This window comes from Mauremys mutica, chromosome 5, assembly GCF_020497125.1.
Source record: "Mauremys mutica isolate MM-2020 ecotype Southern chromosome 5, ASM2049712v1, whole genome shotgun sequence".
Classification (NCBI taxonomy): domain Eukaryota; kingdom Metazoa; phylum Chordata; order Testudines; family Geoemydidae; genus Mauremys; species Mauremys mutica.
The window spans coordinates 91,328,405-91,342,493 of record NC_059076.1 but is presented as its reverse complement, the minus strand read 5'-3'; the positions used below and the strand labels follow the sequence as shown (position 1 = coordinate 91,342,493).

General features: G+C 41.1%; 1 protein-coding gene across 2 annotated transcripts in view; it reads right to left on the bottom strand.

Moving 5' to 3' along the window:
• Positions 1-3,880: 3,880 nt before the first annotated feature.
• Positions 3,881-14,089, bottom strand: part of LONRF1 (LON peptidase N-terminal domain and ring finger 1) — a 43,707-nt gene continuing 33,498 nt past the window's right edge. Inside the window, exons 9-12 of one of the 2 annotated variants that reach the window (XM_045018826.1) lie at positions 12,625-12,783; positions 12,330-12,492; positions 11,463-11,615; positions 3,881-6,233 (exon numbers count right to left, since the gene is read on the bottom strand). In XM_045018826.1, the coding sequence (XP_044874761.1) occupies positions 6,075-6,233; positions 11,463-11,615; positions 12,330-12,492; positions 12,625-12,783 (634 nt within the window). In that variant the 3' untranslated portion in view covers positions 3,881-6,074. The remainder of the gene's footprint in view (positions 6,234-11,462; positions 11,616-12,329; positions 12,493-12,624; positions 12,784-14,089) is intronic. The other variant, XM_045018827.1, reaches the window with a different exon arrangement.

The following is a 14,089-nucleotide window of genomic DNA, read 5'->3' as shown; positions in this document are numbered from 1 at the left end:
TGGGGCAAACTCATCACACAGTCCCATGAATGTGACTTTCCTGAACTGAGGGTTCTGCACCCACTGCTCATCATCCCAGGTGTGCATCATGTGATCCCACCATTCAGTGCTTGTTTCCCTGAGCCCAAAAGCAGAGTTCCACTGTGGTCAGCACCTCCATGGATGCCACAAGCAATCTTGTGTCGTAGCTACTACGCATGGCAAGATCAATGTCACACTCCCCTTGCCTTTGTAGTTTAAGGAATAACTCCACTGCCATTCGTTGTGTTCATGAGATCAAACAGCATTTTGGTCAACAGTGCAGGATCCATTCCTGTAGACCAAAAGAGGCAGAGCGCGCAGTACACAAACCATTGAAAGATGGCGCCAAATGCGGACGGAAGCACAGGGAATGCATCACGGGGCATTGGGACAGGATGCCCCATGACCCCCTCCACATTCCCACAACTCTTAACAGAAGAGGAAGAAATGCTCTGTGGGATAGCTATCCAGAGTACACCACTCCAAATACCATTGCAAGTGCCGCAAGTGTGAACACGCTATTGCGCAGGCAGCCGACATTGTGAACACACAATGGTTTCCCTTCAGCGCACTCTGAGCAGCGCTGTAACTCTGCCAGTGTAGACATACCCTCAAATGAGACTGAAAATGTTGGGATGCCATCTTTAGTATTTCTCATTCCATTTTTTTTTTTTAATATAGAAAAAGACATTCTGTATGAGCACTTCAAAACTACAGCAAGGTTTAAACTCATACAGACTATTTTTTTCATCTAGAGCAGGCCTGCACAACTCGTAAAGCGGCAAGAGCCATATTACTCCAAAGAAAACAGCTGAGGGCCAAACCCAACTGCTCCGCCCCCCGAAACACATCCCCCACCTCAGCACCACCCAGCCCCATGGAACACCCTCCCCCCCGCAAGTATAAAGCCTTGCCTTCACTGCCCACCCGCCCACTCGGCTCATCATCCTCCCATGAAATAAGGGGAGCAATGTGAAGGGATTGGATGCGACTGTCCAACACAAACACAGAGGCCGCAGGGAGCCCTGGGACGAAGGGCCCTGGACCAGGGAAAGGGGCAGCAGTTTAGGCAGGGCAGGTGCAGCGCGTGCACAGACACAGACACGTCTCCCCCAGGGATTTCCTGGCTGCCCCCAGACAGTTCAACACTCCTCCCCTCCCCCAATCACTATGGAGACCGCCTTGGGACCAATCAGCACAGTAGCAGCCCTGCCTCCAACCGAAGAGGGGGGCTTGGAGGGGGTCTCTCCCCCCCGCCCCCGAGCTGCAGCTCGAGCCCAGGCCGGGCGCCCCTCCCCTCACTCGGCACTTACCAGCTCTGCCTTGTGCCCAGCACTTCCTGCCTCAGCAGGCCCTGGAAGTGATGCACCCATTATATGCCCGGCGGGGGGAGTGGGAGACGGAGACACGTGCAGCTCTGGCCATTAGGGTGGTTGGTGCGTGGCACGCAGGGTTGTGAGGCAGGGCCCCCAGCCAGGGGGAGAATCCAGCAGCCCCACCCCGCCGCTTGCCCATGGGCCGCACAGTGAACCCACATGGGCCGCATGCAGCCCAGGGCCTGCATGTTGTGCAGGCCTGATCTAGAGAATGCACACAATATCAGTGCTCTGTTATGCTTCCAATTACTTCCTAAATGAAGCGTAAAGTATTTGAACAGTAGGTTACCTACAACATTCTCTTCTATAACACATCAACGCTGAGAAACTAGTAATTCAGGCTAATAGCCTGCACTTTTATGGGGTCTCTAGAACTCACATGTATGCTTATAGTTAGAGCCTAGGTCCAATGTGATCCTCAAGTCTCATTATTTAGGTAATAACCTAACTTATACTTGTATTTGAGAAGCTCCTATGTAGTAAAAGGTATCACAATACTCCAACATGAGTTAAGACATTACCCTTTACAGACAGAGTCTAACACACTACCAAAAAAAAAGAGCCACCTTAGCACCTAAAACTGAACCAGATTTCTCAAGAGCCAAGTCCACTGCCTTTACCATCACACCATCTTTCCTCCTCTGAACTATTTCTCCAGGCTTTTCAGTCTGACTACATCAAGAATTTTTGGCATTTTTTTTTAAATTGTTTCTATAATTTAAGCATACACTTGGAGCTGTGATCTGTGTATTTTAGAAGTCTAAATTTAAGTTTGTAGGAAACAGCCACAGATGTAAAGGGCTTTTCCCAAGAGAAAAATAATTAAGGTGCTCTCAGTTTTCACTGATGCAAGGAATATTAGATCTAAATAAATACAGCAGGAGTCGGTGTAGAGAGCACAGCAGTTAATGTTTGAATGGTGTGTGCTAGTTACCAAGCTAGCTGCAACTCTGACCCTTGCTGGTCTCTCCAAGAGCACCCTCTCTAGGTCTCAGGCCTCTAGCCCGCACCCATCTTTTGGTGTGGAATCACGTTTCTTCTGCTTTCAGACCAGGGACACTGGGTTGCAGTCCCCTGCCTCTCAATCATGATTATCTCCGCAGGTCTGACATATCCAAGACTCTGCAGTTCTGCTCCCTCCAGGACAACGGCCATCACAGACCAAACAGCCCCATTAAAGTGTTTATTTAGAGCAAAAGCATTTTAGCATCTAAAATAAAAAATGCAAACAATATGCATGCCTGGCATCTCCCTACAGATTCCTTGACAGAGAGTTTCTCTCTGTCTGCTTGTCTCCCTGTCAGAGCTCACTGGCAATTCCCTGGACTTCCCCTGGCAACTCACTCCTCTTCAGTGGAATCAAGTTACTTTTAATTATTTAGTTTTCTTTTGATCTTGTAATACCCAGCTTTGGCAAAACAAGGTTTGCAGCTGGTTGGAGAATAGTAAGCTAACAGCTTGCCTCATCATCTTCCAAGTGGGAGCTTGGATGTTCTTATCAGCGAAGCTATTGTATCTTTCATTCAGACCCCACTGAATTAGAGCATTTTATGTGTAAACATTCCACTAGCCATAATGTAAGTTAGATCAATACAGTCACATGAAATACTGTGTATTGGGTTATTAGAAACATCCCCTTAGTGACTTGGTCACCTACAGTGTTCATAAAATTGTTCTCCGTATCTGCAACATATCAACTACACATCTGTCAATGTGAACACAGGAGGAGGATTTAGTATGGCACAAAGGAATAGCTAGCAATAACCGAAAGATTGTTTAAGGTAAATAGCCAGAAAACTTTCCTAACAGTAAGATGTATTGGAGTGTGGTATCTAGTATCTTGTTCAAGGTAACGATGGCAGTCCCATTCCTGTAAGCATTTAGAACAAGACAGGAAAGTGCTAGGAGACATGAAAGAACAATCACATTTACAGGGGAGACTCAGGATTTTTTCCATCAAAAATGGACCATTTTTATAAAAAGACTTATAAACTACCTTCCCTCCCATTCCCAATCTCACCCCTGTGGCAATTGTAGTGATTGCTTCTGTGGAATAGTAGTATTAGGAAAGTAATATTAGTAACTAATGCAATGTGTTTTGCTCTTTTGAGAGCATACTGATTTTGCTTTTTTATTTTCTCTTCATTATCGCATTTTCTCTCACAGATATTCTTCTCCCACAGATGATTGGCAGCTTCGAAACCAGGAGACAGATCCTGTTTCCTCAGTGGCCATTAGCACAGACAGTTAGGTTGGCTCCTCATTTTCAATTTTGATAGGCCTCCAAGGTTCCCATTTCTAATGAAGACCCTGCAAACTATAAAAGCAGCCAGAAAGCATGCGACTAGCCAGTTCTTCAGACCAGGAGTTCTCAACCTTTTTCCTTCTGAGCCCCCCCACCACATGATATAAAAACTCCACGGCCCACCTATGCCACAACAACTGGTTTTCTGCATATAAAAGCCAGGGCTGGCATTAGGGGGTAGCAAGCAGAGCAACTGCCTGGGGCCCCAAGCCACAGGGCCCCCACAAAGCTAAGTTGCTCCGGCTTTGGCTTCAGCCCCAGGTGGCAGGTCTCAAGGCCTAGGCTTCAGCCTCATGCGGTGGGGCTTCGGCTTTCTGCCCTGGGCCCCAGAGAGTAACTCAGGCCCTGCCTGGAGGACCCCCAGAAACTTGTTCACAGCCCCCCAGGGTGTCCCAGACCCCTGGTTGAGAACCACTGCTTCAGACCACAAGTATTCACTTTCAGAACTGCTCTATTAAACCCTTTTTCCTGTCATCTCTACTTTCTATGAAGGAGGGAAAAACCCAAATCAAACCCCCAAATGCTTCTCTCAGGTCTGGAGTTCCAACTGATTTGAATAGGATATCAGGATGAGACTTTGCAACTGACCCAGTACTAATTTTACATCAAGAATATCAGACATTTAATACCAAAGGAACCAAGTGGGTATAAAATTAGAGTTGCAAAGACATTGTCAACAGTTCCTGACAAAAGGTAAGTGGGGGCAATAGGAGCAAATAAGGAAAGGAGAACCTAGCCTGACTAAAGCCTTTAAGCAGAGAGTATTAAGAACTTGACTAAAGGTTCTTTAGTTCTCTTCCCTTCTTACTACTTATCAGTAAAAGCTGGCATTTTCCACAGATAACATTAAAGAATAATACATTGTGTTGAGAAGACCGTAAGAATAATCAAATTGCATGAATTTGAGGAGCCTCTAATATCTGAAGAAGCCTATGGGTTGAGGACAGAACAAGAACAAGGGACATCGAATTTAATAAAATAAAAGTTCAACTTCTTAAATTCTTAAGAACGTCAGACACCCTAAGTATGGTGACAATTTAAAATAAAAAGGACGGAGAAACCAAAACTATAGCTAAAAATAAGACAGACAAGGTATTCTGGTGGGACCTCATTATTGTCTGGTCTGACTGAATAGGAACTGATGGCAAGAAACCAATGGATGGCATGAAGTGTTTGCGACCCTGATCTAAACTAATAATGCTTCTGGCTCTGTGTAAGACACTCCGCGCCACCCCCCACTCCCAATGGAAATGTATGAAAACAATTTTATAAAAAAGTAACATTTAGTTAAGTTACAAAATGTTACAAACTTAGCTTTTCTTGAAAATTAAATATATTAGCAAAAACAAGATCTGTAAGAAATATTTTACAAATGATTTACATACAAGAAAGCTAATGTGTCAGATATTCATGGATATGCAACCAACGGAAATTAAAGTACCAGTTGGCAGCATGAATTCTAAAACTTAACACTGCAGTGGGCTCTACTATTAATATGAATAAGGCATAGAGGCAGCGAACAATTTATAAATTTTTTGAAGTCATCCTTTAAGCTTGTTTTTTCAAAAAAAATCTGAATGCACAATTCCTAGCATATTGTACTAAAGCTCTATAAACTACTTAAGTGCTTAAGGACCACCAGTCTATAAAGCCCAATAAAATTGTAACTGGTATTAAACATTTGTTTTCAATTTTCCCTTTAAACATGTACAGTTATAGGTACATAAGCCATATTCACAGTTTAATTATCTTTGACAGAAGTACCATGTTCTTTTTTTTTTTTTTTGCAGTTGTTCCTTAAAACCAGCTCTAATTTCATCATAATTCATGTCACTTGTTCTGTGATGCAAATATTTATAAGGTATTAAGAATCTGTGCCATAGTCAAGACAGTTCAGCAAGAGCAGTAATTTCCAACAGCAACATTCAATACTATATTTCAAATATTTGTGCAAATAGCAACAGGACAGTTGTATCTGAGGCAAGCTCTTATTTGCAAAAAAATGCATCCTTAATGCTGTAAACTTGGACTGTCAGCCTTAAGTCTTGCATTTCCCACAGCTTTAAAAAAAGTCAGTGGCAATAAATTCTCAAGTCTTAGCATGTCTCATACATAGTGCAAATCATGTAGAGTTTTTCCATGTTCTGTGGCTGGACTGATTTTGGCATGCGCAACTTTAGTGGTCTATCCTTCTAGTTGAAGATAGTGTCCATTTAAAAAACCAGATGGTTCAGGAAGTTGGTGGGGGGAGAGGGGAGGAAGCAGTTTCATCACACTTTTCAAACCAGCACTAGATGTGCAAAGGCAGCAAAAACTCCAGCTGTGATTACAACCAGAAAAGAGTAACTCTTCAGGAAGATCCAGGCGGTTAGTCACTTGGACTGGTCTCTAGAAAAATATGTGAGTATATGTTGGATTTTGATTAGACGTTCTTTCAAAGACATCATTGAGAGAACTGAGATCTGATACCTGGGGTCTACAGGGAGAACAGCTAGAAGCCACCAACACCAAGCCGGTCCATTAGGTGTTGCCTAAAATTAGAGAATGAATTGGATTATTAAATTAACAATTTAGCACAAGGAGAATAATATGCTGAACAACTTTTAAAAAAGGCAAAAGCTAACCCTGGAACAAAGTTTAATCTAACACTAGGAATCAAATTAAGTTATAATCCTCTTCTGATGTTTCAACCATGTTACACTCTCTCCTAGAATCCCTTCTTTAGCTTCCTGTTTTATATTGCATTTAATTCAAGACTTACATAATCCTGGTCTCATGTACAACTGCTCTCATTCTCTCTATTCCCTCTCTCAATTCTCTCTACTCTGGCACCTCTACTTTGGAAAGGTCTCCAGCTGCCAATCACCTCCCTCCTCTCCTCAAAATACATTACTTCCATGAAACTTTCCATCCTTGTTTTCACCAATAAGCTTACTACACTCCCTCTTTTAAACACAAAAACTGTCCTATGTCTTATTGTTAGTGCAAAGAATCATTTAAACTTATGGCACTACACTACGCAATAACTAGTGTTCCACGTTTTCAGTTTTCATTGTAAAAGAAATTCCGGTAATTTTTTGATGTTTATTTTCCAAACATTAAAACAGGGATGAAATTGGGTTAATTTTTTTTCTAAGTAGGAAAAATCAAGAACAAAAAAAATTCATAATATACACATTTTACTACAGTAAAACTTTTTAAATGTACAAAGTTGATTAGTTTTTCCAGAAATCCTGGTTTGTGTCTGGTCACAATTTTCTCTAAAGTATCCTAACTCATGTTGAGCCTCTTGCTGTCTTGGAAATAGTCCAATTTTGAAAATTAGCGCTATGCATCAATAGATCAATAGATCCAGGGAATATGCCCAAAGCTTGCCATACCACTTTGCTGAAGTTGGGAGGTGTGTCTTGATGATTGTTCCAAGTAGTCAGCACACCCAGTTTCATGTTGTCAGGGTTAGGCATGTTTATGCAAGTATTTCAGATCTGAAATTTCATCTTTAGTGGCAAATGGAAGAAACACTCCAGCATAATGGATGTAGTCTGTTGCAAACCTCACCTTGAAGAAGGGTGGATGTAGTCTGTTGCAAACCTCACCTTGAAGAAGGGTGCAACACCTGGGTGACATTCTAAAAAGAATCTTTGGCACAAAACTCTTCAGGGTCCAGATTACGGGCCCCAGTCAACTCTCATTTATCAGTGAGTTGAGTTGAGTTGAAGGTTTTGAACATTTTTTTGTTCTCGTATTCCAACGTCGGAAGGATTTCCAGAAACAGCTGGGTTCTCTCAGTGTTTCTCTCCTACACCTTTTGTGCTCAATTTCAGCTGAGATTTTGGTTGTCAGGATCCGGTAAACATCTGTATTGGCAAACACGTTGGCAGTACTCAAAGAAAACTCCAGTGTTTTCTGTGTGTGTCACACTGACTCCAACTTTTCAACAATGAACACTGCCTTGGTATGCAGAATCTGCGATCATTTTGGTTATTTGCCAGTCTCTTCAGAGTTCCTGCTTTAGAATCAATCTCAGGATGATCTAGGTCTTCTAGGAGATGTATTAGCACAGTCCATCCGTTATTTACATGACAGGCAGTGAAGTACAAGATCATCCACTGATGTGACACAACAGGGGTACGCAATTGACAGTTGGCTCTGCACTTGTCTCACCCTCTGTAAAATAAAGCCTTCAACTTGTTCGCATGCTTGAAAATGGTCCCGAATCCAATAATGCAAGTTTTCACATCTTTCATTTCTTCTGTAGCAATAGCTGCTGACAGTACAATGTTAATCTGATGAGCAGGACCAGTAATGTGTAGAGCTCTAGTTTCTGATTGAGTTTAATCTCCCATGCAAACTTACCGATGTAGGAAGCACAGCCACATTTTGCCAAGTTAGTTGGTACATCTCAAAACATGTCAATCATCTTCTTCCGTATGGCTTGGGTAAGCAGCAATTGCAAATTTATTTCTAGATTTGATAGCAAGCACATTCCCGCAGCAGTGAGTTGGTGAAGGTCTTTCAGGCCCCCAGCAAAAGAACAAAGGGCACACCAAGATATATGATGTGCTCCATTGTTTGTGCCTGGTGACCACAGTTGCATACAGGTGTTTGCCTCATTTTCCATTTAAAGAGGGTTTGTTGATGTGATTTAATCTGCACCAGTCTTTCCAACTGGAATAAAATCCCAGAGGTTCCTCAGCAGGGTCAACGACAAGCTGTTTATTTTGAGTAGTCGAAACGCTCCATGTGGCTCTCCATTGAACCTCAGTGTTGAAGTTGAGTGTAAGGGTATAAAGGCAGTTCCACAGGGGGTTGCGGGATTTAAATTTTTGTCTTTGGCAGGTTCTGCAAGTCATCGTGCAACGGGATCCTCATGTTTTCATTGACATGGTTGAGAAAGCGAGATGTTTGGGAAGCTCTTCTAATCTCTGGAGGCTGGATGTGCAATAGGACCAGAAGCCAGTCAACTGGAGTCAATCTGAGTATCCCTGACACTATGCACATGGCATTATTGAGATGAGTATCAAGGAGGTTAGTGTGACTGCTGTGAGACCACACTGGTGCACAATATTCAGCCACAGAATATACCAAAGGCAACTGTTGCAGTTTGTAAGGTCTATGCACTGGAGCCCCATGATATTACACCCAATTTCCTGATAACCATGACACAATATCTGACCTTATCTTGGGTGTTCTTGAGGTATTTTTGAAAGGTTGAACTCCAGTCCAGTGTAACAGCAAGATACTTTAGATTAGCTTCATGGCTAATGCTCTCACTGCAGAACTGTACGCTGAGTTTGGCATTAGCCATTTTATTGTTCAGATGAAAGCGATCACCATGGGGTTTTTTCAGGTTAGGCCTAAATTTCCAGCGTTGGAAATAATCAGCCAATATGTTAAGATCTCGGGTTAGAGAGCATCTGATGGTATGGAGGCTAATGCACTGAGCAGCCAAGGCAATGTCATTCGTACGCATGAATTTCCTTGACTCCATTGCAGGTATATCTGTGGTGTATAAATTAAAAAGCATTGGGGCCAGGATAGATCCCTGAGGTATGCCAGAGTTAACAGTTCTTAACATGTCAGTTATTGCTGCATTGACAAAACAGGTGTCAGAGGGGATGACTCACATCAGCACAAAACAATGTGGGTTTATTTGCTTTAAAAACAAACTAAAACAAAAGGCCAAGAATTGGACCGTCCAGAGCATCAGGAGACTTGTCAAAAATCAGACTAGATACCACATGTCCATCAATTTGTTAGATACTAAAGCATCATCATTTTCTTTCAGATATTTACGAGAGGGGTTGTCTGTACTAGGAAAGGTTTTTGCTGGTGGACAGTACTGCCACACAAAGTCACCAACAGGGCCCTCTGCAATTAGCAGTGGTTGTCTGTGTGTGCTCTTCGTTTCGTCAAAGTAACTGACACAATTGCACTGTGTCCTCTCTTTCACTAAAGCCCAGGTGAAAGCTCCTGATATTGACTGTTTATCCCAAAACCCACTTTCTTCTTTAAGCTTCTTATATCGCTTACTTTCAACATGCTCCTTTTTCTCAGCACGAGCAGTGACCTCATTGTTGCAGAACTTGAAGCATGATGCATCCTCTTCATTCCAGTCTTTACCTTTCTTGAAAAATTTTTAAGCACTGATTTCTTGTTGGTATTCAGGCATAGAATTGAATTTTCACTCTATGTTTACCTTTTTTACCTTCCCTATCTGTGGAGGATTGACTGTTTAAATTCAGTGCCGCACTAAAAGGACAGAAAGAAATAGGCAGCAGGATTTCCTTGTGAGACAATCATAGCACAATATTAACTTGATTTTCCGACCTTTACCGTATGTGTTTTGTGTTTTACACTGAGGAACTGCTTCGGTCTCTGAGCTGCAGAACAAACTCTAATGCTTTATGCAATTGTTGTAACAAAAATAAGTACCCCAGAAAAATACTGAATGGATAAGTGCATGTAAATCAGTAAAAAAACAAAACTTCTTTAATAAAAAACTGGTAATTTAATCGGTGAAAAAAAAAATCAGCAAACACTGAAAATGCAAAAACACACAATAAGCAAGAACAATGAAGTTTCCAAAGGAGAAAAATCTGATATAATCAGTAATTGTTGAGATCTGTAATATCTGAGCATGTGAAGTGCTATATAAATATTATTTACTTCCAGCTGAAAAGTTGTTGTATACCAAGTAGTCAAAATTAGTCTTGCAGAAGCTTTGGCTGAAAAGCACGAGTACTAATGCACAAAATATAGCCATCAGTGTTTGAAGAATTTCTCCAGATTGGGTGTCCTTGTCTTCAGAATAAAATACTACCAATATAAAAGCAGCATAGGAGAAACTTGTAACAAAAAGAAACAAATTTAATCCTTAGCTAAATGAAGCTCTTCTTTAAATGGAAAGTTTTCGGCTATGGTCAGGCCTGACTTCTGTTCACAGTTACAATTTGTAGTTGCAAAATATAAGCCTGCACCTACAAGATCTGTATCCACAATGAGGTAACTATGTAGCTAACAAGGGCTTCGGAGATCCACGCTGCTGCAACAGATGCAGCAAGTGTCGATTTAGTGGGTCTAGTGAAGGCACTAAATCAATGGCAGAGCACTCTCTGGTTGACTCCAGTACTCCAGCTCCCCCAGAAGAGTAAGGTAAGTCAACTAGAGAGCATCTCCTGTCAATGCAGCTCAGTGAAAACACAGGGGTATGTCAACCTAAGCTACGTCGACTCCATCTACCTTATTCACATAGCTGGAGTAGCATAAAACTTTGGTCGATTTACCCTGGTAGTGAAGACAAGCCCTATGACTGCTACTGTCCAGTGTGCCCACAGAGGAGACTGGAACACTTGATATTTAGGGCCAAATTTAAAGTTCACCAATGAACTGGGTTTGGTATAGTATAAGACAAACCTATTTGACCAATAGTGGTAAGAAGCTATTTAAAATAAAGATGATGTTTATTTTTTGCTAACTTTTTAGATAAAAATATCTACAAAAAAGCACTACCCTTCCCCGCCTAGAATGTCAAGGAGGGATCCATGCAAAGCAACTGCAGCACAAAAAAAAAAAAAAAAAAAAGGCAGAATGACCCCTGTTGCTGCTTAAAAAACAGCTATAGCTAGTGGAAATGGGAGATGGTACTGCATCCTCCACACAGCAGATCCCTATAACATACTTAAAGCAGTTTTTATGTTTAAAAGTGAAGTTTTTTTAAAAAAGAATGAATGAATAACTGATGAAAAATCTTAGCCCACCTGTATGTTTTCCTCTCTCTCGGGCATCGGCCCAAAGTGCTGAAGGATCTGGCTGCGAAATTTGTTTCTCAAGCTTTGGAACCAGCCACAAGCCTGATTGTACACCACGTCATGAAGCTCTCTCAGTTTCTTCAGCTCTTCTTTATCTGCAACCTATGACAGAATACTAGAGTAAGCTTAAATACACAACATTACATTTCACATTACATTTCAACTGTTAGTAACAATCGTGAAGCCTTGGCATTCATACAAGCCTTGAGGAGCAATGGCAGAAAGGAGAAGAAAAAACATTGTGGTACAGATATCCCTCACTTCAGGCCAAATACCTCTCATAAAATAGCAACATGACAAGAATTATGTAAAACAAATGTGTGTTTAAGTAGGTCATATTTACAGTCCTGCTTTAAGTCATTCTGCACTTGATATACACATTTGACAGGCCCACCATTTCCATTATATTCTTTACTATAGTCACACATTTAGATCAAGTTTAATTCTGATGCAGCTAAACTCTAGAAATCAATACTTTGGCATATTTCGTAGTTATGCTGGATAGCTAATAGCTGTCCAAAATTAGAAAAATTATTTATTGGCAATGTATCAGTTCAAAAGTAATTTTTACTTAATGAAAGTTGATAGTATTGATGGGGGGGGAGGGTGTGGAAGCACAATTCTAAGATAAATTTGTCATCTCAAGAGGTCTAGAAAATCTTAGCTATTTTTATTTTTCTTTAATATTAGAACCATGTCTCCCAGCAACTGTTCTGTAATCCCAAATATCTGAAGCCAAGTCTTTATGAACAAATGATAGAGAAAACTAAGTGTTGGTTAAGAGGAGTGTTACTGCTCAGAAAGAGTTCTAGATACCTTAATATCTTCCAAATATTCGATGTCTGCAGTACAATAGCCATCTTTCATCCCTCTTCGTAAAACTCTAAATCTCTTTCCACCAACTGTGTCAACAACAGACCTCCCATCAGGTAGGAAATGAATATTCCTAATTTGCAGCATACAACCATAATCTGCAAAACTAGAACCAGAAGCACTGTCAGCAATGCTAAATTCACAATTTTCAAACATTTTTGCAGTAAAACAGAGGCTGGGGGGAGGTAGAACCATACAGAACTCTTAGCTGCATAAGAGCATCAGAATGTATACTTACTTGTTTTGAGGGTCACTGATACACATCCCAAATTGTTTAGTCCCAGTTTCCATACTTCTGCGAATCATCAATCGGTATCTTGGCTCAAACACATGAAGAGGGCAAGGCACAGTGGGGTATGCCATAGTGCAAACAAACATCGGAACATTCTTGGTCAAGCTAAAGACAAACCCAAAATAGATTAAATATACATTTGAAATCTAAACACAAGACTGTGCCAAGCCATAATAATTAACAGCAAAAGTGCTGCACTACGTTTATTTTGTCCATGGCTCATGTAGTAGCAGGTAATTAAGGGAATGAAATAGATTTGATCAAAGATTTTTTCCAAGCTGTTTTTTTTTAAATCAGTGTTTTTATTTTTGCTAGAAGTAGACAGAGTTAGCATTTAAAAAGTTACCCTGTAGCTTGCACTATACCTCTGCCTTTCAGAATGTACAAACGGTCATTTGAATGTTAGTGTTTTGCTCTGCACTGTTAAGCTGCCTAAGTGGTAGTTTCTCACCAGTATTTTCTGACATAGACAGATGCTCTAAGACAGACAGAGATGGCTCTAAATAGTAAAAGGAACAACTTGAAAGTCACAATTTATTTGAATGTTTTGTACTTATTAATAAAAATAACCCCTAAGATTACAACTGAAAAATTAGAGAATGCACAAAATAAACGAAGTGGGGAAAAGAGTACTGTTATCTATCATGCAATTCTGAGGGAAACTCAGAAGTAAGCCTCTTGCAAAGCCCAGGCAGAAGCAATTTACCTGTAACAGTAACAAAGCTGAAACTGAAGAGACAGTATGTAGGCACAGAGAAGGAAGAGAGATGGGCCTGATCATGTTAGGTGGTGCTAATCTTGAGCTCACCAAAGAGACCATTATAAAAATGTCTGATTTTATTTTTAACTAAAATAGGACATTCATTAGTTTTCTGAAGTTAGTAAATTTAAATACTAAGTTGACAACTTTCCCGATATTTAATGTTCCTTCACAAAATTATGAAATGCCACCATTAAAATCACTAACAAATGATACAAAAATTTCTACCCTGTCAGTAACTGGATTTCTTCAAGCTGTGTCCCCCTATGGATGCTCCACTTGAGGTGCTCACAGTCCTTCAATCAGAGATTTTCAGCAGCAGTGCTCATTCAGTCCACATGTTCCCTAGCTATTCTCATGCCCTGTACAGAGCACATATAGAGCTGTGGATAGACTGCTCTTGGTTCCTTCTCCACTGCAAAGCCTAAGGAAACGAGGCTCTGAAGCAAAGTGGAAGGTGGGAGGGTAGTGGAGCAACCATAGGGGGACACATTGAAAAAGCCCAGTTACTAAACAAGGTAGCCAACCTTTCTCTCTCTTTGAGTAGCGTCCCACCTATGGTGCTCCATTTGAGGTGGCTCCAGAGCAGTATCTTTTGAAGGAAATGGGAATTTTGGAACTCAATCTAAGACTGACAGTAAAATTTCAGAG